Raw genomic sequence first — 21,010 nt, forward strand, 5'->3', positions numbered from 1 at the left:
CGTCGTCTGGCTAGAACTAGAGTTCAAACTAGAGTTCTCAACAGGCCTGAAAATTAAGGTCCGGCCCTACCTGGGCCCTCATCAAACCCTGTACATTCAATACACTGCGACCGCTGCCACCCTCATCAAACCCTGTACATTCAATACACTGCGCCCGCTGCCACCCTCATCAAACCCTGTACATTCAATACACTGCGCCCGCTGCCACCATTAGATCACCATATATGGAGCTGACCTGTTCTGACATTCCATATCTTGATCTGACCTCATCACACCCTGTACACTCAAGATACGCTATATACATGGCCAGGGCACGCAAGGTCCCTTCTCGCCCTCAAGCGTCTTACTGGTACAATATCATATAAATAATCAATATGATTGGTACAAGGCTACTGTATTGCTGAGCCCAGTATTCCTTTATTATTGTTTGTCAGGACACCCTGATGAAGGCGTTGGAGCCAATAGGCGTTGGTGTGTTTAATTTGTTCCTACTAGCCCTTTTTAAGGTCATGAGTGCCTGGTCTGGGATGTTCCCTCCCTTCCCTGGGTGGCAGTGAGGTGAGACGAGTGACGAGTGTGTGAACACAAGGCAAAGGCCAGATGGTCCTGGCAGTCACACATCACAGGGCATGGCAAAGTGGCTTAATGCCACACACCAGGGTGGTGCCACACTCACAAATGCCAGTCTTACCACCAGGCTACCACCAAGGGACAAAAAGGAAACCGTACTGGATGCTCATACTTTAATGGGGTTATTTGCAGAGGTGGACGAAATACTTGACCCCAGTACGAGTACAGATACTCCTGGTCACATCTACTCCACTACAAGTAGCTCATTCAAAATGTTATTCAAGAGTAAAAAAGTAATGGCTTTTAAATATATTTAGTATTCAAAAGTACATGCTTTTAAAAAAAGTAAATGTCTTACATAAATTAATTACTGTTGAGGAAGAAAAAAATAAAACGGCCAACCTAAAAGTACTCGGTACTTTCCTTGTCGGCTACACCGTTACACTAAATGTAACATACTCAAGTAAGTAATAAGTATAAAAGTAAAGTATGGATCCTCAGAATCTGTACTTAAGTAGGCTACATTTAGTCTGTTTCTGTCCACCACTGGTTATTTGTATGACAAATTAATTGGGGCCAAATGTCACTGATTTCTGTCGGCTTTTCAGTGACTGAACTTTGTTTAATGTCTCCATTTCTGTCTTTAGTTACACCATTCTTAACTTAAACCTCTGTGATTATATTTCATCTGACCTCATTGAATCTGATCTGAGGTCAAGTGGCTCAGGGATAGAGTGGCCGGTAGAGCAGCCGGATAGGAACCATGAGGTTCCCAGTTCCATCCCAGGCTCCCCCAGAGTCGGTGTTGAAAGTGTCCCTAATTGCTCCCGATGTGCAGGTTGGTGCCTTGCATGGTTTCCTCCGCTATCGGTGTAGGAATGGGTGAATGTAGTTGTAATGTACAATCTATGTAAAGTGCTTTGGATAAAAGCGCTATATGCACCATTTTCCATTTATACACGCACAGTAAGGTTTCAGGTAGCAAACATTGACTGCTATAGCAACAAAGAAGGCAGACATACTGTATATAGCAAGCATGGACTGTTGCAGCGACAACGTTTCAGGATGCCTATATTTCTGTGTCTGTATCGCTTTACTCATGATCAGAGCTTCCATGCTCCAGACCATATCACCGGAAGCATTTGAAAATGGTGGGAGGCAAACGTCTGGCAACGCGAGACTAATGTCAGAGTGTGTCCATTTTGTTACTATCAATCTGGAACCCCCTCCCTCAAGGACCGCTAGGGGGTCCCCGGACCCCGTGGCGTACACTATGTGATGAGATATGACATGAGGGGGTCAATGGGTTCTGTTCTGTGGTTAGGTAGGTGGAGCGAAGTGAAGTGGAAACCGGGACAGAAGGACAAGGGGGTCAGATCTGAGGCTGCTTGGGTCAATTAGAGTCCAGACAAAACAAAGCAGGGGGTGTCTGCCTCCAGAAGGGATTACATCTCAGTTCATCAACCCCTCACACTTTCACCTCTCTCTTTCCTATTGTCTAATCTATCTCCCCCTTTCTCTCATATACTGTACGCAGACAAAACCATTAGAATTAAGGTTAAAACATATAAAAATATAGGGGAATAATATATGGAATATGCCGTATTAAAAGGATATTTCAACATTAAAGTGAGGGTCGCTCTTATCATCGTACATCATGACGTAACATGTCAATTTGCTCAGAGACATGACATAAATTCTCCATTCATTGTCAATGGCATTTAATGTTTGTGTTAGGACAAAAATCTACACTATAGCTGAGTATAGGAGGGGCACACCCGTGTGAAGTGAGGGGCGCTCTTATCATTATACATGATCATACGTCATCTCATGAACAACTGATTTTATGTGATTCGTTAGCCGATTTGCTCGTCTACATATGACGTACATTTTCCCTTCATTGTCAATGGCATTTCATGTTTGTGTTTGCCACAAATTTACGTCATAATATGACGTAAATTTGTCAAATATTATTTGAGGGACATAATGATTTCTCCTTTCATTGTCAATGGCAAATATGAGACGTGTGGGGACAAAAGCTGTATATAGGAGGGGCTAGCGCCCCTCAAAAATAAATGAAACAAGTAGTGGAAAAATCACGTCTCCTCACTCCTCAGGTAGGAGGACATTCTAATGCGTGAGGGGGCCGTGATTTTTTTCATTAGTTTTTCATTTATTTTTGTATATATTGTTTTAATGTTTATTTCATTTGAAAGTAGTGTACAAACTCACGTGCAAAGTTCAGCACAAGAATAAAGACACTGATGTATCTGTATATGCTCTGCAAAAGTTGATGTTTTGTTTACAGATTGAAGGGAGCTTTGTTGAGCGGTGCACACAGCTCCAATGACTGTGACAGCATGTGTCCCTAATTATGCCCTTATACCCTAATTATGTCCCTAATTATGCCCCAGCCTAAAACAAACACAAACACACACACACACACACACACACACACACACACACACACACACACACACACACACACACACACACACACACACACACACACTGCACCACTCAGTTCGCATGGGTGAGATTCTTTTTTTCAGCGTTGCTCTGCATAAAACTAGCCGTCTATAAGAGATTGGCCTGTGTGTACTGTGTGTGTGTGTGTGTGTGTGTGCGTACGTCCAAAGCTAAAGAACTACCTCCACCACAGTCTTTTCACATTGTATTTTGTATACTTTAATATGAACTTTAATTCATAATGGAAGTTAATATGTCTCTCATCAGGCTGAAACCTTGCCCACATTTGGAGTCAGACATACAGTATGTACGTCATAGGTGTGTTCTGACGACTCGCTACAGACACAGACAACGTTCTAGACACACAGGCTGCAGTGAAGTGACTGAGATCCAGCCATGCCGTACCCATGTGGATTCCCAGAGCCACATGATTAGATCTGTATATTATGTCCTCATTCAGGGCTCTGGTAGCCTCAAGGAAAGTCTCTTCCTTTTGTCTCTGTCTCTCTCTATCCTGCTCTGACCCCATGGTCTCAACCAGTACACAGTGCAGCGCTACAGTGTTGATTTTGACAGACATTTTTGATAGTTTTAAAAGGCTTTACAACAAAATTCCTTTTTAGTTTTTGTCATATTTTAGTCATCTGAAATGTATTGAAATTTATTTATTGAAATGTATTGAAAAGATTTCCAGCACAGGATGAAATCCTCTACGCCAGACTCACAACAGACATAAATACAAGAGAATTCCCTCTCAACTCATACCTGCTGTCCCAAAAATGTCCCAGGCTCGGCTGTAAAGTCATATTATATCTGGTGAACAAGTTTATAGACCTCGATCATATCTCCTCTGTGCCTCCTGTACACTAACGTTGGTAACTGTAAGTGTTTTAACCTTTCTTCATATGACCTTTCTTTCAACCCTGGTATTAATTTAGTAGCCCTTCGCTGAACCTTCTCTATGTTTTACATCTATGAAATGTTTTACTTTAGTCTACTAAAATTGTAAATACTTAATGTGTGCCGAAAATAGCAGATACATTTTCGGAGTATGACACCTGCACACAACCAAGCATGAAATTACATTAATTCTACTAGATGTCTTCTCCTCTAGTCGCATTTTTAATTTGTTGATGAAAATGTCAGTATACTTATTCATAGTTTTAGTCAACACAGCTTAGTTTTTATTTGGAAAAATAAGAACTTTCCGTCAGTGAAAAAAGTTAGTCGAACATTTTTCGTCATAGTTTTAGTAGACAAAATTAACACTGCATGGTTGTTCAAAGACCGATCCACAGGACGTTTTGCATGTTTTGTATTTTTTATTTTTTTATTCATGTTCATTCATGTTCATTCATGTTCATTAGATTTGAACAGTTATGAGCTAATTGATTTAACCAATTATATATAAAAAAACAAATCTAAATCTTTAAAAACTAGAAAAAGTGCCCCTCGGGTACAGGTCTCCAGGTTGTGGCCTCCTGGTGGCGCTATAATAAGCCAATGTGAAAAGGCTGCCATTTGTTCTTATACCTTTGATGGCAATTGGATGATTTGAGGCATTTTGTTCCAAAAATGTGTTACCTGTTGGTGGCGCTATAACAGGCCAATGTGAAAAGGGTGGGATATATCCCTCCGCCTAAAACTGTGTGAGAGATCAATTGCACGCTACGTTCATGATTTGAGTCTTTTCTTTTTACAAAAGTCGGCCTCCTGGTGGCGCTATAACAAGCCGTTCTGGAAAATTTGGGGCAGAGGTTCATGTTGGCATCCAGGGAGTGTGTGTGCAAAGTTTGGCATTGTGTGCCAGAGATTAGCTGGTAACGGACACACACACACACACACACACACACACACACACACACACACACACAGACGTGCAAAACATACTCACTTTGGTGGAGACAAAAATAGGAGATGGAATGTGCGGTTATGTGCTCGGAGGCAGCAGGCTTCCTTCCTTCCGGTCCATGCATGTTTCACCTTTATAAACCTATATGTTCTCCTAACCATGACTAACATGTTGTGTAAACTTGTGTTGTTGGTCTCAGGTGTGAACGCCATGCTCAGGAAGGTGGCCGGAGCGGCTGCGTCTAAACCCCACGTGGAGATCCGGCAGGACGGGGAGACGTTCTACATCAAGACCTCCACTACGGTCAGGACCACCGAGATCAACTTCCACATCGGAGAGGAGTTCAACGAGGAGACGGTGGACGGACGCAAATGCAAGGTAAAGAAGATGGGCTTCAATGTTCTTGATTTTGACAGGACATTTTGATGTCGTTTTAGCCATATTTTAGTCATCTGAAAAGTTTAATTCTAGTCTAGACCTCTAGTCTAGACCTCTAGTCTAGTTGAATACATTTTGTGAGATTTTAGTCGACTAAATCTACAGTATATTTAGTTGTCAACAAAAATGTATTTTGGCGGGCCTTTATGGCGTCGTCGTAATGCCTGATTTTATGCATTTTAATGCATGTGGAAAATGGCCGATGTACACCGCATTGTGAGCTTGTAGAACTGCTATTTGCAGAGTGCAACACCCGAGCGCAACCAAACATAAAATGACTTCTCCACTATAATCGCTCCCTAGCCTCGGTACCCAGGCTTTTATTTTTGTTCGCATTCGGCTCAAAAAGAAAAACCTGTGTGAGATCACTAAAGATCTGTGATCAGTCAAAGCCTTATCAGGGTTCTCTCGATACTACAGTATATGACTGTTGATTTGGCCCGTGAGAGATCAACTCCACCTCCACACTTGCTCCAGTTTGTTGGGAGCAGCCTGACGTCTGACAGCCGGATTAGAGAGCTTTACTTGGGCCGAGATCAGATGGATGACAGCCTCTCTCTGGATCTGTACTGGAGCCTGAGGGAGAGTTCTCACACACCAACCCAGAATACTGATATCTGTATACAAGGCCCTGTCCTTATACTCCCTGCAATAAGAACCTTCATCTAGAACAGTACCCAACCAGTCACTCTGGACCCAATTTAAGCACTTTTAATACCTAATACCTAGGAGAAAAAAGACCAATACAGCATCAAAAGGGGCATTTTTTTAATAGCTGATCTACAAGCTCACAACGTGATCTTGTAGTTTTGCTATTTTCCTAATATTTATCTGTGTTACAGAGTCAAACTAAACTCCTATACATGTACATTGACATTCCAAGTGCTTGTCAGGGTGGGGGGCTCAAAAGGTTGAGAAGCACTGATCTAGAACAGTAGACAACAGAATAATGATATCAACTACAGTATTTGTTCAATGATTTCATAGTGTGCATAACTGGGGATTTGTTGAACTTGCCGACTTGCGTCGTTCCCGAGTTGGGCCACGGCCTAGTGCTTCAAATGATAATTGCCTAGCTTATATACTGATGTAGCTACAGTTCCTCCGGCAGGCAGGGCCACTATACGTAATACTTGTATACTCTTGTAGAAGCAGATAAGGACGGACAGCTAATCCACGAGGAACAAGAGAATTACAATCACTGTACAAGGCATTACAACCACCTTACCAGAGTACATTTACAGTACACCCCATTTGAAACTGTCAGCCAGTGTCTAACTTAACAACATGCAGGTGTCATTGTCTGTGGTAAAGTGGCTTGATTGTACAACATCATTCCTGTATCTTCAGTTGGAGGCTCTGATTCCAAAGAGATGTTAAATATCAAATATATATTATGGCAAACTACTACGTCTTTCACAACCAGTGTTGGAAAGTAATGTAAGTAATAGTCAAAACACAATTCCTCTGCTATTATATATGTATCTTCTTCATGTTCCCATTGTTTGTATTGCTATTATTTTACACAACACAACACTGACAAAGCTTTAATTACAAGAATGTCACTGCCGGGATCATTGCGACAATGAGACAGCAGCGCATGTGAAAATAAAATGCTGAAATCGGACGTATGAGTCCAAATTAAAGTGTAAGAAGCAGAGAAGTTGAGAAGAAGCAATAATTTGGGTAAATTATTTTCCCTTATGCTGCAGAGACACAAGTATTTTAAATAATGTCTTGAAATGGATTGTTCATATTCATTCGATACCCATCATATTCTAGAACTGAACTCTTGACAGTTTGGCTTTCCCCCTGGGCTGAGATCTTTGTGGTGACTAGACAGACATATTGAATAGCTTACAACATTTTCATGCTTTTCAAACCACAAATGGCATTTGTGGAATAAGTTGTTTACAATCCAGAAGACACCACTTCCTTCAGAAGAAAATGTGTTAGTTGTTACGTTTTAAGAGAAAATGCGTTGTAAAGCCACGGGATGGGCGGGCCTAAACCATGTCAAAACATGGGTCACATCCAGTATCCAGTCCACACACAGTATCAAGTATTTTTACTCGAGTACTGTACCTGAGTACAATTTTGAGGTATTTTCAGTTTACTTGAGTTGAATTGGAGAATTTCCCATTTTCAATACTCATGAAGTAAATTTTGATTTCTGGACTTTACATTGCAGTACTTTTACTTAATTATAACATGCGAGTACCTTTTCCACCACTGGTGGTCACGTCTGATACTTTCTAGAAAAGACTTACAGATTCTTACTTTCCTTTAAATTGACATAATTTATCATAATAGGGTGAAGCGTCAGAAGACTTACATGTAAGGGCCTTTAAACATGTGCAAACTATTCATATGATAGAGAAAATGCCTAAATCATACAAGTTGGTGCGAAGAAGCTGAGAAATTTTACTTCAATTTTAATATGTCACAGCTGACTGAATTAATCTAATAATTAAATACAACTGAGGATGAATAAAGCACCAGGCTTCTCCTCAAAGTTATTTCCCCATGGAGCAGAACTAATAGATCAAACTCTCTCCACCACTTTATGAAACCAAACTCACAATTTCCAGAATTCTTGGGAAATGTCATGCTGTAGTGTTCATACTTGAGGGGAGACAAATTGCATGGAAAAATGCGCAAATACGTGCATTCACAACATTTTCGTCAATAACATTCAACCAAGGACTTTTGGTTCTTGGTTGAATATTATGTGATGTTTTCACTCACAACTCACACCACACAAGCCTGGCAGATTTCAGTTTATATTTCAATGCATGCACAGCAATGAATTTATACACAGCCATTTAAAACCACAAAGAGGTGCGCTATGAGCTTGTATATCTGCTATTTTTGTATGAATATATATATATCAAATATTGGTTAAAGTGGTTAAAATATAGCTAAAATCAGCATAGAATATCAGCTAGAATATGCCCCAACAGGCCCAGACACAGGAGTGTCTGGGCCTGTTGGGGCATATTCTAGGTCAGTGGTTTCCACACTGTGGGTCGGGACCCCCAAATTATTTTGTGGGTCTGACTCCCCAGATGATTATAATATATATACGATTTATATAGCGCTTTTCTGGGTACCCAAAGTCGCTTTACAGAAAGTACAGACAAATCTATTAGAAAACTATTTAAAAAGGTTAAAAACTAGAAATCAAAATCAAAAGAGGGACAAACAAGAAGTGTGTGTGTGTGTGTGTGTGTGTGTGTGTGTGTGTGTGTGTGTGTGTGTGTGTGTGTGTGTGTGTGTGTGTGTGTGTGTGTGTGTGTGTGTGTGTGTGTGTGTGTGTGTGTGTGTGTGTGTGTGTGTGTGTGTGTGTGTGTGTGTGTGTGTGTGTGTGTGTGTGTGTGTGTGTGTGTGTGTGTGTGTGTGTGTGTGTGTGTGTGTGTGTGTGTGTGTGTGTGCGTGCGTGCGTGGGGGGGGGGGGGGGGGTGGTATGTAGGGAAAGCCAGTTTGAAAAGGTGGGTTTTGAGTGTGCTTTTGAACATTTCGAAGGTGGGGGCAGCTCTGAGTGAGTTGGGAGTGAGTTCCAAAGAGAAGGGGCAGCCACTGCGAAGGCCCTGTCTGTCTCCCCATGTCCGTTTGTTAGATTTGTGGGGTTCCAGTTGGTTGGCAGTGCTTGACCTGAGGGAGCGGGAGGGGACATGGCGGTTGATGAGTTCAGAGAGGTAGAGGGGGTTGTTGAGGGTTGTTGAGGGTTTTGTAGGTGATGGTGAGTATTTTGAATTCAATTCTGGACTTGACTGGGAGCCAGTGGAGTTCACGGAGGATGGGTGTGATGTGGTCCCTGGGCGGTGGAATTTTGAACATATTGTAGTTTTTTGAGAACCTTGGTGGTGACGCCATACAGGAGGCTATTGCAGTAGTCGAGTCTGGATGTAATGAAGGCATGAATGAGTGTTTCAGCGGCAGTGTGGGATAGCATGGGATGAAGGCGGGCAATTTTACGGAGGTGGAAAAAGGCGGTTTTGGTGATCTGGTTGATTAATATGCAACATTGTTTTCTCACTCAACAGTAAACAAACCAACATACATCATAAGTGTATACAGAGTATCTGCACATTCTAAAGTGGCAGCTTAAGGACTTTTAAGACCTTTTTAATATTGGCCAAATTGTCAAATATTGAGCAACAAAGAGCAAACATTTTATGTGAGCAAACATTTTAAGTACAAGCTCACAACGCACTGTGAGGCCTTGTGAGCTTGTACTTCAGCTATTTTCCCAACATTTATCTGAGGAACCGAGATAAACAAAATGTATGCCTCAACTCCTACAATTCAGTCCCCAGTTCACAATCACATGATTATTTTCAGAAGACGTGGCCTGAAAGGTTTTGGGACCCTTGTTCTAGGAATCTAGGTTGTGGGCATTATAGACGGCACTCATAGTGACAGCACAGACAGGCCAAAGCCTCTGTGGCTGGGAGAGCACAGTTAATGATGCAATACTGTCAAAATGTAAGTTCTACTGCACTAAAAGTGAAGGAACAGTCACTGCTCTTGGATGGAAGACTTGAGTCATCGGTTTAATGTAGATAGATACACAGTATCCATCTATAAATCTGCAGAATCTCTAATAATTCATGCAATTTATATCGCTCTTTTCTGAATACTCAAATTAAATAAAAACCTTATTACGAAAACGTCTAGTTTAAGTGGGTAAAAACTAAGCAATTTTTTAAAATGTTAAAGGTAAAAAAGGGGGAATTTGAATTAGGTAGATAATGTGGGTCTGAAAAGGAGGGTTTTGAGTGTGGGTTTAAATATGGCGAAGGTGGGGGCATGCTTTGATGTGAGCTGGCAGTGAGTTCCATAGAGAGGAGGGGGTAAGGCAACTGAGAATGCCCCGTCATCCCAGGTTCGTTTCTTTGTCTTGAGGTCAGAGAGGTGGCGGGGCTGGAGGCTGGTTGTTGAGGGCCTTGTAGGTGAATTCTGAAGACTGAACCAAACCAAAGACATGATCAACGTGGATAGTCAGTGAGTACTGAGGCAGCTAGGGTCAGTGCTTTTCTGGTTTGGGTGCGTCTCTCAGACGTAGATTGGCACGTAACGTCCTTGGATGACGCGGCCCAGACTGAGGCGGGGTCCTCTTGGCTGTGCCCTGCCTCCACTCCATTGACGCTCCTTGTTGAGGTGCTTACCTAGCGACACTCTTTTTGAAAGATATACAGCTCCATCTCAATGAATTAGAATATTGTGTAAAAGTCAATTTTCTTACGTAATATAATTCAAAACGTGAAACCTTCATATATTCTCAATTCGTTGTGCATTAAGTGAAGTATTTAAAACCTTTTTTTTGTCATCCATCAGCCAATCAAATCATCACATTCTGCGCTACAAACACACAAGCACAAAGGTCAAAACCCCCTGAGGGGCTTGTTTCCATTATCACGCCAAACGTATGATTCTGCCAATGCTTTTCAATGGAGCGGTTTGTTGCCATTCGTGGATTTCCGCAAAATAAATTCGCTCCGTTCCCATTGAAAAGCATTGGCAGCATCCACCGCACAGGCAAGAATTATCCTACAGTACATATAAGTCAAATGCAGGAAGTATAGTGGAAATTTGGAAATCCATGCTCTCACTTGTTCACGGTGGCACGTCACCACACCACCACCGGCTAAATGGCATTGCCTGATGTTTTGACCCAGTGGTTGCCATAGCAGACAGACTTGTGGGTGTTGCCATGAAGGGGAGAGCATTATACTATACTTTGGGATGAAATTGTTTTAATGTATCAAAGACGTTCAAACCTTCTTGTTCAAACTGTCTGCTATACCCTTCATCTAGTATCCATTCCAAAGTGAGCTGGACTCACCTACTCAGTGTGTTTCATGTAGAGAGAGAGCAGGTGGTGCTGATTAACCCATTTTGGGCGGGAACCCCTTTTGGTGTTAGCATTATGTTATGCTTTAGCTATTGAAAAATAGCAGATCGACAAGCTCATAGCACGCCACCGAGTGGCGCGCTACGAGCTTCTAGGTCTGCTATTTTTGAAAAATCGAAGAACCACTGACATAGAAACATAGCTTTTTCAGAAAACTGTCATTTTCAAACAGACATTTTTAGAATCTGATCTCAGGTCAGAATGGGACTGATGTTATCTGCTCTCAGGGAGCAGCATGTGGTGAAGCCAGATGAATAATAGGAGTGTGAATTACACCACGCACAACATGACTCTCCATTACACAAACAACTGTCCCCATGGTGCCCTATCATCAGCACATAAGTACCGGCTTCATAGTTGCTGTGGAAACATTATATTTCCACATTTCGACTTTGTTTTTGTTAGTCTTTTGTAAATGAATGCCCTACTTCGTGTAACAGAGATGCATCTTCCATTTTTACACAAGCTATATACTGCCACACTTTGGTACAAAGACACTTTGTACCTCCCTCACGAGAGATAATACAGATGATAATACAGCATTTTAAAGGCAATGACACATCTTTCCTGAAGGTCTGGGCTACTCTTGAGACTAATTGTCTCCACCAGGCCGAAGGCATGGGGAGAGAGTATGTTTTGTTCCCCACTGAAATCTCGGATCCTTCTGAAAGGTCAGTGGCATTTTAGTTGGAACCCTTCTTCTGGATAGACTCTGAAGAAGGTTTGGGAAAGTCAAAATTCCCTCTCTGGTGGGGCACCTGTTGGCCTTGCGGTCCAGTTGCATACCACATAGGCGCATGCAGGTACGAGTCCCAGGGCTGGGCTGGGTCAAAATTCGGCCCTGCCATTTGGCCCAGACCGGCCCACCACAACCGGCAAGCAGATACTCTACCGCCCCACTCTGTTGAGGCACACACAAACAAGCAAGCCCTAATACCACCAGTGGTATAAAATACCACTTTTATACTGTAAAACATCCCTCCATGTGTAAAAAAAAATATTAAAGTGTGCATGCATGTGCTGAGACAGAGAATCTATATTTGTACACTGTATGTTTGGTTTACGTGTGCCTGTGTTGTTTGGCTTTGAGAGCGAAAGGAGCATGTGGGTCTGTGTGTTTTTGTGTGGTGGGAGGGAATGAGAGAGCAAATCTATCCCAGTCATGGCTATAGAGTATAGACACAAATGCTTGCAGGAGAATGGGACCGTGGCTAATCGACTTTCTGGGCCTTTATTAGAAACCAAACAGAGCAGAGGGAGGGAGACTCCGAGAGTGTAGGGAAAGCTATGGGTCCATGTTGCCCTTCTGCTGTTCAGTGTCTACCAGAGTCTTGGGCCGGCAGTAGAGTGTAAAGCAGGTTTGTCAAACCCGGCGCAGGAAAGGGTTCAACCCGGCCAAGCGGATATTTTGGGAAGGGGTCAAAATAATGGCATGGCTCCCAGATCAGATCACCGACTTCATGTTGCGGGTCTTGTGACATCACTGATATATGACGTATATGTATGATTCCATATTTGGGCGAGGTAAATGTGGAGTGACACTATTTCAACAATCGCCAGCAACGTCGCATGGTTCTAGTCTGCCCCCAGTCGCTGTTGTTCCTGCAACCCATCACCACTCCACACTGTTGCCCACACAGTCATGGTGGACAGTGCAAGTGAGAGTGACACCGACGGAGCTTGGAGCAGCTCGGCCACCCCGATGTCCTCCTCCTCAGCCTTGAATGCTGGAAAATCGAGTACAGTCATTTCCCAATTTCGCATGGAGGAGTTGACGAACCGCATGGCCTCACTGCAGCAGGAGAACAAAGTTCTGAAGATTGAGCTGGAGACGTCCAAACTCAAGTGCAAATCCCTACAGGAGGAGAACCGGGACCTCCGCAAGGGCAGCATTACCATTCAAGCACGAGCCGAGCAGGAGGAAGAGTTCATCAGCAACACTCTGTTTAAGAAGATACAGACCCTGCAGAAAGAAAAGGAGACTCTGGCCGTCAACTACGAGAAGGAAGAGGAGTTTCTCACCAACGATCTGTCGAGGAAGCTCGTGCAACTCCAACGCGAGAAGGCGGCGTTGGAGCAGCACTTGGAGCACGAGCAGGAGTTCCAGGTCAACAAGCTGATGAGGAAGATCAAGAAGATGGAGAACGACACCATCTCCAAGCAGCTCACCCTGGAACAGCTGAGGCGTGAAAAGATCGACCTCGAGAACACACTGGAGCAGGAGCAGGAAGCTCTGGTCAACAGACTGTGGAAGCGCATGGACAAACTGGAGGCAGAGAAAAGAATGCTCCAGGGGAAGTCGGACCAGCCCGCGTCGGCTCCTCCCTCCACCAGGGACGCGTCCACGGACGTCGAGTCGCCAGAGAACATGGTGCGGCACATCCGCTTCCTGAAGACCGAGGTGGAGAGGCTGAAGAAGAGCCTTCACTCCACCGAGCTGCAGCACACGGAGAAGCGCGCCCACTATGTAGAGGAAGAGCGGAACATGCGGGAGGAGAACGTTTGTCTGCAGGGGAAACTCCAGCGAGAGATGGAACGCACCGAAGCGCTGTGCAGACAGCTGTCAGAGAGCGAATCCAGTGTGGATTCCCTCTCCCCGTTGCCAAGCCCCATCCCTTACACCCCCTCGCCCAGCTCCAGCCGACCCACATCGCCTCGTCTCTAAATCCGGGTCTGGCTGAAACAATAAATCAGTACCCAGCATCCATTGTCGAGGAGTGCTGAAAAGGGTTTTATGCAAACAAGTTCCCTGTTAAGTCTGTGTCTTGTTGACATTCATAACATTATTGATGTCTCGGCTATACTATATTGTAAAAGCAGATCCTCACACAAGTGCATTCACTATCTTCAGACATCCTTGGCTAGACACACTATCTTAGTTTTTGGTTGTCTTGTCCTCCAGGACAGTCACCGTAGAGGGGAATTTGGGGTCTTTATTTACATAAACAGTCTCTGGTGCAGACCCCTGACCACATAATCACCACCCTGTATAAACCACTCCGGCCGGCCTCTTCAATGTGGGACCCGAGACGAGGGCGTGGCTGTACTGAGCTGGCCATCTAATGATGACAAATGAAAGATACAGGGAAGGTACAGTACATCTTTTGGTGTATTGCTGCGGTGTTGTTCCAGACAGTGTCTGCCACCAAGTATTACAGTAACTTGGGTTGAGGTCTGGTGACTCAGAAGGGAAGGCCATGGGCCGTGGCTTTTACTTATTTCTTCAACACACCATTCAGTGACAGAGAGAATCTGAGAGATTGTCTTCCTGAAGGTTCCATGGCGATAGAACATGTGACTTCATGCAAGCCATGTTACTTTCATACTCCTGTCAAAGAAGGCCACTGATTTCACATCTAGGACAAAATGGGAACATGTACATATTATTTTATTTGAATTGCCAGGTGTGTTGCACAGAAGCTTTCTGATCGCAGTGTCCAAGCACTCTGCATATAATGGTTAGCCTGTTTATAATCGGAATCTTGATGGTTTATGAACATACTGAAAAAAATTCTGGTTAATATGTTGTTTGCCACTTTTTATTTATTCATTATTTTTCCAGGGGAATTGACAATTCCAAGCTGAAGCATGATGCATTTCCACACGTTTCCAAACAGTACATTTTGATCAAACAGTAGCCTACCTAGATTTAGAAAAATGGTAACTGGAAACATACTAGTAAGATCAAATTGAATCACATCACATGTTTAATGAATGAGGTTGATTGTGTGGCTATTGTTGGTCCATTATTGCTCCATAGTTCTTGGACTTATTGTGCACTAATTGTGCAATGTATTACTTGTATATTTTATTTATGAAACAAATTCACATGTTGCCAAATTAGGCCACATTCTCAAAACTATAACAAACTAAAGACAGCTATAATCAAGAGAACTTACATCATTTAAGTACAAAAATCTTCAGAATGTTGGTACACTGCTGTTGAGTGGTGAATGATTTGAATGTAAATGAGAGAAGATAATGTAATCAAGCAAACATTGGAAACAGCTGTGTAGAGTTGGGTAGCTCGTAAATACTAATCTGAGTTTTCTCCAGCTCCCGCATTACAAACGGGAGGGAAACTTGAATACTGATTGGATGTAAATGCAATCAATATTGAGTATTGAGGCAAAATTCTGAGAATACTTTATCCGGACAACAAAGAGAACTGTAACCTATGTGCATTGACCGCAATAGGTTACATAATTATATAAATAAAAATCACACCTGTGTGAAGTGAGAGGCGCTCTTATCATTATACATCATCATACATCATCTCATGAACAACTGAATTCATGTGATTGGTTGGTTAGATTTACGTCATTTTTGGTGGACATTTGACCTAATTTCTCCTTTCATTGTCGATTGGCTAATATTGAGTGTGGGGACAAAAGCTGCATATAGGAGGGGCTGCGAAGACCTGGTTACCACACTGCTCCGGGAAACGCGCGCCTCCGTCTCCCAGTTCTTCTGTGTGTGAGCAGTGTCAACACACGCAGAGATGACAGATCAGAATCTCACACACACACATAATATAATAATTAGGCCTTCACTGCTTTGCCTAAAATACTGAAATTTTAAAAGGACCGCAATTGGGAAAAGCCTGCCGCTGGCTCCGCAGATAAAGTAGGCTATATGTACTATATTGCATGCATTCATAACTACAGACATTAATTAATTAATAGCCTACCGCATAGGATTGTACAATTATATAGCCTACAGGTCAATACAAAAACTGCTACGAGGATGAAACCAGAAAAAGCACTAAGACTTGTTTACATCACGTATAAAGCAAAAGGAAAACGTGACAACCGTATGGAAAATGGGGCAGAAGAACTGGGAGGCGGAGGCGCAGGGGGTGCGCTGCCCGGAGCAGTGTGGTAACCATGTCTTCGCGGAGGGGCTAGCGCCCGTCAAAAACCATAGTCGTGTGAAGTGAGGGGCGCTTTTATCATCATACATGACGCTTTTATCATCGTACATCATCATCACATTCCGGCCAATCACTTTTGGCGTCCTCACTTTTCTGCATGACCTCACTTTTTATCTTCACTTTTTTAGCCCTCAGCCAATCGAATCATCGCTATGGGGTACACACAGACACACAAAGCTGGGCATAGGAGGGGCTAGTGCCCCTCGGAAATACTTCCCCACACTAATTTCCAACACTCCTATGACATCAACATGTTATTTATTTTCATGAACACTCAGAGGGCTGTATTTTGCGTGTCTTAAGTACAAGGTCTTATTACTTAACTTAAGACCTGGTCAATGCTCTTTGGCCACTCAGAATAGCCAAATGGCATCGATCACACCTCCACGTCTTAAGTAATAAGACCTGGTACTTAAGACACGCAAAATACAGACCTCAAACTTTATCTAGTGAGAATTTGCAGCAGTTGTTGGCCTAATCTTATTGTCAAATTATGGTTTAATTCTCATTTATCAACAGGGTGGGAACATGATGGGAGATTATTATGGTTTAATTCTCATTTATCAACAGGGTGGGAACATGATGGGAGATTTAGGATAGGTCTGTAGGGAGGGTGGGCTGGGAGGAACATACAACGTGTGTGTGTGTGTGTGTGTGTGTGTGTGTGTGTGTGTGTGTGTGTGTGTGTGTGTGTGTGTGTGTGTGTGCGTGTGCGTGTGCGTACTGCGTGCGTGCGCATTATTACAAATAAATGAAGAGAGACGAGTGTGACTGGATAGAGAAAAGAGAGAGGACAGGGACGATGAGACAACCCTAAACAAGAAGAGAGATAAGTCATAACAGGTCACAGGGAAGAGAGATGAGGGTGATATGGTACAGTGAAGAAAGATCATGATGCAGCGAAGAGTGAGAGTGAGACACAGGGAGAGAGATGAGGGTGAGACAGAGAAGAGATGGAGAGGCAGGACAGCTATGGGAGAGAGATGAGGAGGGTGAGACAGTGCAGGGAAGAGATGAAGAGGCAGGACAGCTAGGGAAGAGAGATGAGGAGGGTGAGACAGTGCAGAGAAGAGATGAAGAGGCAGGACAGCTAGGGAAGAGAGATGAGGAGGGTGAGACAGTGCAGAGAAGAGATGAAGAGGCAGGACAGCTAGGTTAGAGAGATGAGGAGGGTGAGACAGTGCAAAGAAGAGACGAAGAGGCAGGACAGCTAGGGAGAGATGAGGAGGGTGAGACAGTGCAAAGAAGAGATGAAGAGGCAGGACAGCTAGGGGAGAGAGATGAGGAGGGCGAGACAGTGCAGAGAAGAGATGAAGAGGCAGGACAGCTAGGGGAGAGAGATGAGGAGGGCGAGACAGTGCAGAGAAGAGATGAAGAGGCAGGACAGCTAGGGGAGAGATGAGGAGGGCGAGACAGTGCAGAGAAGAGATGAAGAGGCAGGACAGCTAGGGGAGAGAGATGAGGAGGGCGAGACAGTGCAGAGAAGAGATGAAGAGGCAGGACAGCTAGGGGAGAGAGATGAGGAGGGCGAGACAGTGCAGAGAAGAGATGAAGAGGCAGGACAGCTAGGGGAGAGAGATGAGGAGGGTGAGACAGTGCAGAGAAGAGATGAAGAGGCAGGACAGCTAGGGAAGAGAGATGAGGAGGGTGAGACAGTGCAGAGAAGAGATGAAGAGGCAGGACAGCTAGGTTAGAGAGATGAGGGTGAGACAGTGCAAAGAAGAGATGAAGAGGCAGGACAGCTAGGGAGAGATGAGGAGGGTGAGACAGTGCAAAGAAGAGATGAAGAGGCAGGACAGCTAGGGGAGAGAGATGAGGAGGGCGAGACAGTGCAGAGAAGAGATGAAGAGGCAGGACAGCTAGGGGAGAGAGATGAGGAGGGCGAGACAGTGCAGAGAAGAGATGAAGAGGCAGGACAGCTAGGGGAGAGAGATGAGGAGGGCGAGACAGTGCAGAGAAGAGATGAAGAGGCAGGACAGCTAGGGGAGAGAGATGAGGAGGGCGAGACAGTGCAGAGAAGAGATGAAGAGGCAGGACAGCTAGGGGAGAGAGATGAGGAGGGCGAGACAGTGCAGAGAAGAGATGAAGAGGCAGGACAGCTAGGGAAGAGAGATGAGGAGGGTGAGACAGTGCAGAGAAGAGATGAAGAGGCAGGACAGCTAGGGAAGAGAGATGAGGAGGGCGAGACAGTGCAGAGAAGAGATGAAGAGGCAGGACAGCTAGGGAAGAGGGCATAAGTGGTTAAGAGTGGTTTCCACAACGCTGCATGGAAAAGGAAAATACTGCAGGGATCATTAACCCATTAAGACGACATGATTCTAAAAATGTCTTAAAAGTTTTCTGTGTGCCCATATACAAAGATCCCCGATGTCATTAATATGATGACATATTCCTCTGAGAGTGGATACTGCACAAATTACTCTGACAATGTACAACAAGTACTCTGTATACAGGTAAAATGGGTACAACGGATATTGCAATACAGGCGCGACATGCATAACCGGGGCATAATTAGCTTAATTCCCAAAGGGTTAGTATGGTGTAATTCACTGGAGCAAAGTCACTCAAGTTAAAATTCAGAATCAGTAGTAAGTCAAAGCCTCTCAAATCTCCATATAATCATCACCAAAGGTTCCATGATTCCAGAACAGTATATATGTCTCTGACATTATTTCACTCAGGGATAATTAATCCTGAGGTTGAACTGGGAATAATCCTGTTGGATTCATTTGAACTGTTGTGGAAGTGATTAGACTGAATGTTAAGTGTGGTGGGGTTTTTTTCACACGGCTAAAGGGTTGAGGGCTGCCTGGATGTTAGGTTGGAGAAGAAGCTCTATCCATGAATTCCGTATTATAAGTACGACAAGAACTGGTCATTTTGGCTAATGGTGAACGGCCATGGTGTCACAAAAACCATTAGGGGTCATTCTCCTAGGAGCATGAAAGTGGACAGGAACTTCCATGGCAATCCAGCCAGTGGTTAGCACGTTTGGGAACGAGGTGGTAGACAGACAGACGGACAAGGAGCCTTTTACCGCCCTCCTCTAGTAGCATTCCATCTTCATCAGCCAGTGGCCTTGTGGTTAGAGTGTCAGCCCTGATACTGGGAGGTCGGGGTTCGATCCCCGGCCGGGTCATACCAAAGACTGTAAAAATGGGACCCAATGCCTCCCTGCTTGGCACTCAGCATCAAGGGTTGGATTGGGGGGTCAAATCTACTAATCAAATGATTCCCGAGCGCGTCACGGCTGCAGCTCACCGCTCCAAGAGATGGGTCAAATGCGGAGAACAAATTTCACTGCGGTAACGTGTGTGACAAATCGTACGACTTTGACTTTGACTTTGACTTCGATCCAGCCATTTAGCAATTCAGGGATTTGAACCCATACACCCCTGGGAGAGTTAAGGCCTGTAGTTTTAGGTGATATGGTCACCACCGGAAAGTACAACATGACGTCACGCCGCGGTGGTAAGCGACTCACCGCTCACCCAAACATATCTATCTCTCTTGTTGTTGAGGGGCGCCAGCCCCTCCTATGCCCAGCTTTGTCTGTCTGTGTGAAGTTTAGTGATGATTTGATTGGCTGATCAGTCACCCCATAGCGATGATTTGATTGGCTGAGCAAAGTACATACGCCAATTGTTATTGGCCGGAATGACAGGAAAGTGAGGACGCTAATTGTGATTGGCAGGAATGTGATGATCACTTCACACAAGTGTGATTTTTACTAACCGGACATCTTATCACCTAAAACTGGAGTATGAATAGGCCATGCATGCTTTAATCTGTAAGCTACACACTACAGACAGTAAAATACTCAGTGTTCATCCATGTTAAACTCAGAGAATGTACAAAACTACAAATATAACCAAATGGACCCTTACTCTAGTCTACTCCATTTGATTAGACCAGATCTAGACCAACGCACTGAACGCAGTGATCTGTTTCTTTTGTTATGTTTGTTTATTTATTTGACATGGACATCACAATCACATTGGAAGAACCGTATGCATTGCTTAAAGTGTATAGTATAGCACAAGTGCTAGATTTCAGAGTCTTCAAGTACCAAAGAGAATATCTACGACTACTACCATAGTAATAGTTAACATAATCAAAATCAGATCCAATGCATTAACTTGACAAAAGTAGACATAATCATTCAGATAACCAGTCAAGTAACTGTACAGTACATGTGAGCACCATAGTTGATTTGATTCCAAACATAATTTTAATCCTCTGCTAATTAAACACATTATCATCCGCCCCCCTATAGTTCAAAAGGTTTGCCCCCTTTACTGAGAAGGGTAGACCGCTCCGAGAGCACATGGGAACAATACAGTCACCGTTTGTTGATGCTCGTGTAGTTGCCCTACCAGAGCTCTGACGTCTACCAACCAGTCCAGAAAACAGAGCTGAGACATGATCAGGATGTGTTGTGCTCCTATACAGAGCCTGGCCACCTGGGAGGCGGAGAACAAGATGCGCTGTCAGCAGACGCTTCTGGACGGAGACGGACCTAAAACGTTCTGGACCAGAGAGCTGAACGGAGACGAGCTCATACTGGTGAGAACGTCCTCATATCTTCATCATCATCATTGTGCTTTATGTTCACAGTCCATCATTGTCATGAGTTTTACTCACATTTCAGTCAATATCATAAGATTGTAGTCGACTAAATGTACAATGGATTTTATCGTCATTTTATTTTTATTTTGGCCTTGATGGCGTCATAATGGCTGAATTTACACCTGGTTGCATGCTGACAATAGCTTGTAGCTCAACACCCAAGCGCAACCAAACATTTTAATCTAGTTATTTGTTGACCAAA

The 21,010-nt window shown here is 43.8% G+C and overlaps 2 protein-coding genes across 2 annotated transcripts in view; both read left to right on the forward strand.

Moving 5' to 3' along the window:
• The window catches only part of crabp1a (cellular retinoic acid binding protein 1a), a 30,932-nt gene that overhangs the window by 3,323 nt on the left and 6,599 nt on the right, over positions 1 to 21,010 (forward strand). Inside the window, exons 2-3 of the mRNA XM_080760681.1 lie at positions 5,091 to 5,269; positions 20,632 to 20,745. Of these exons, the coding sequence (XP_080616807.1) occupies positions 5,091 to 5,269; positions 20,632 to 20,745 (293 nt within the window). The remainder of the gene's footprint in view (positions 1 to 5,090; positions 5,270 to 20,631; positions 20,746 to 21,010) is intronic.
• Positions 12,889 to 13,911, forward strand: LOC308313827 (coiled-coil domain-containing protein 6-like; the record flags this gene model as incomplete). The annotated part of the gene is made up of 1 exon (XM_080761156.1): positions 12,889 to 13,911. One exon carries the CDS (start codon positions 12,889 to 12,891, stop codon positions 13,909 to 13,911), a length of 1,023 nt encoding a protein of 340 aa, XP_080617282.1.

The sequence above is a fragment of the Protomyctophum bolini genome, assembly GCF_963924005.1.
Source record: "Protomyctophum bolini genome assembly, chromosome: 4".
Classification (NCBI taxonomy): domain Eukaryota; kingdom Metazoa; phylum Chordata; class Actinopteri; order Myctophiformes; family Myctophidae; genus Protomyctophum; species Protomyctophum bolini.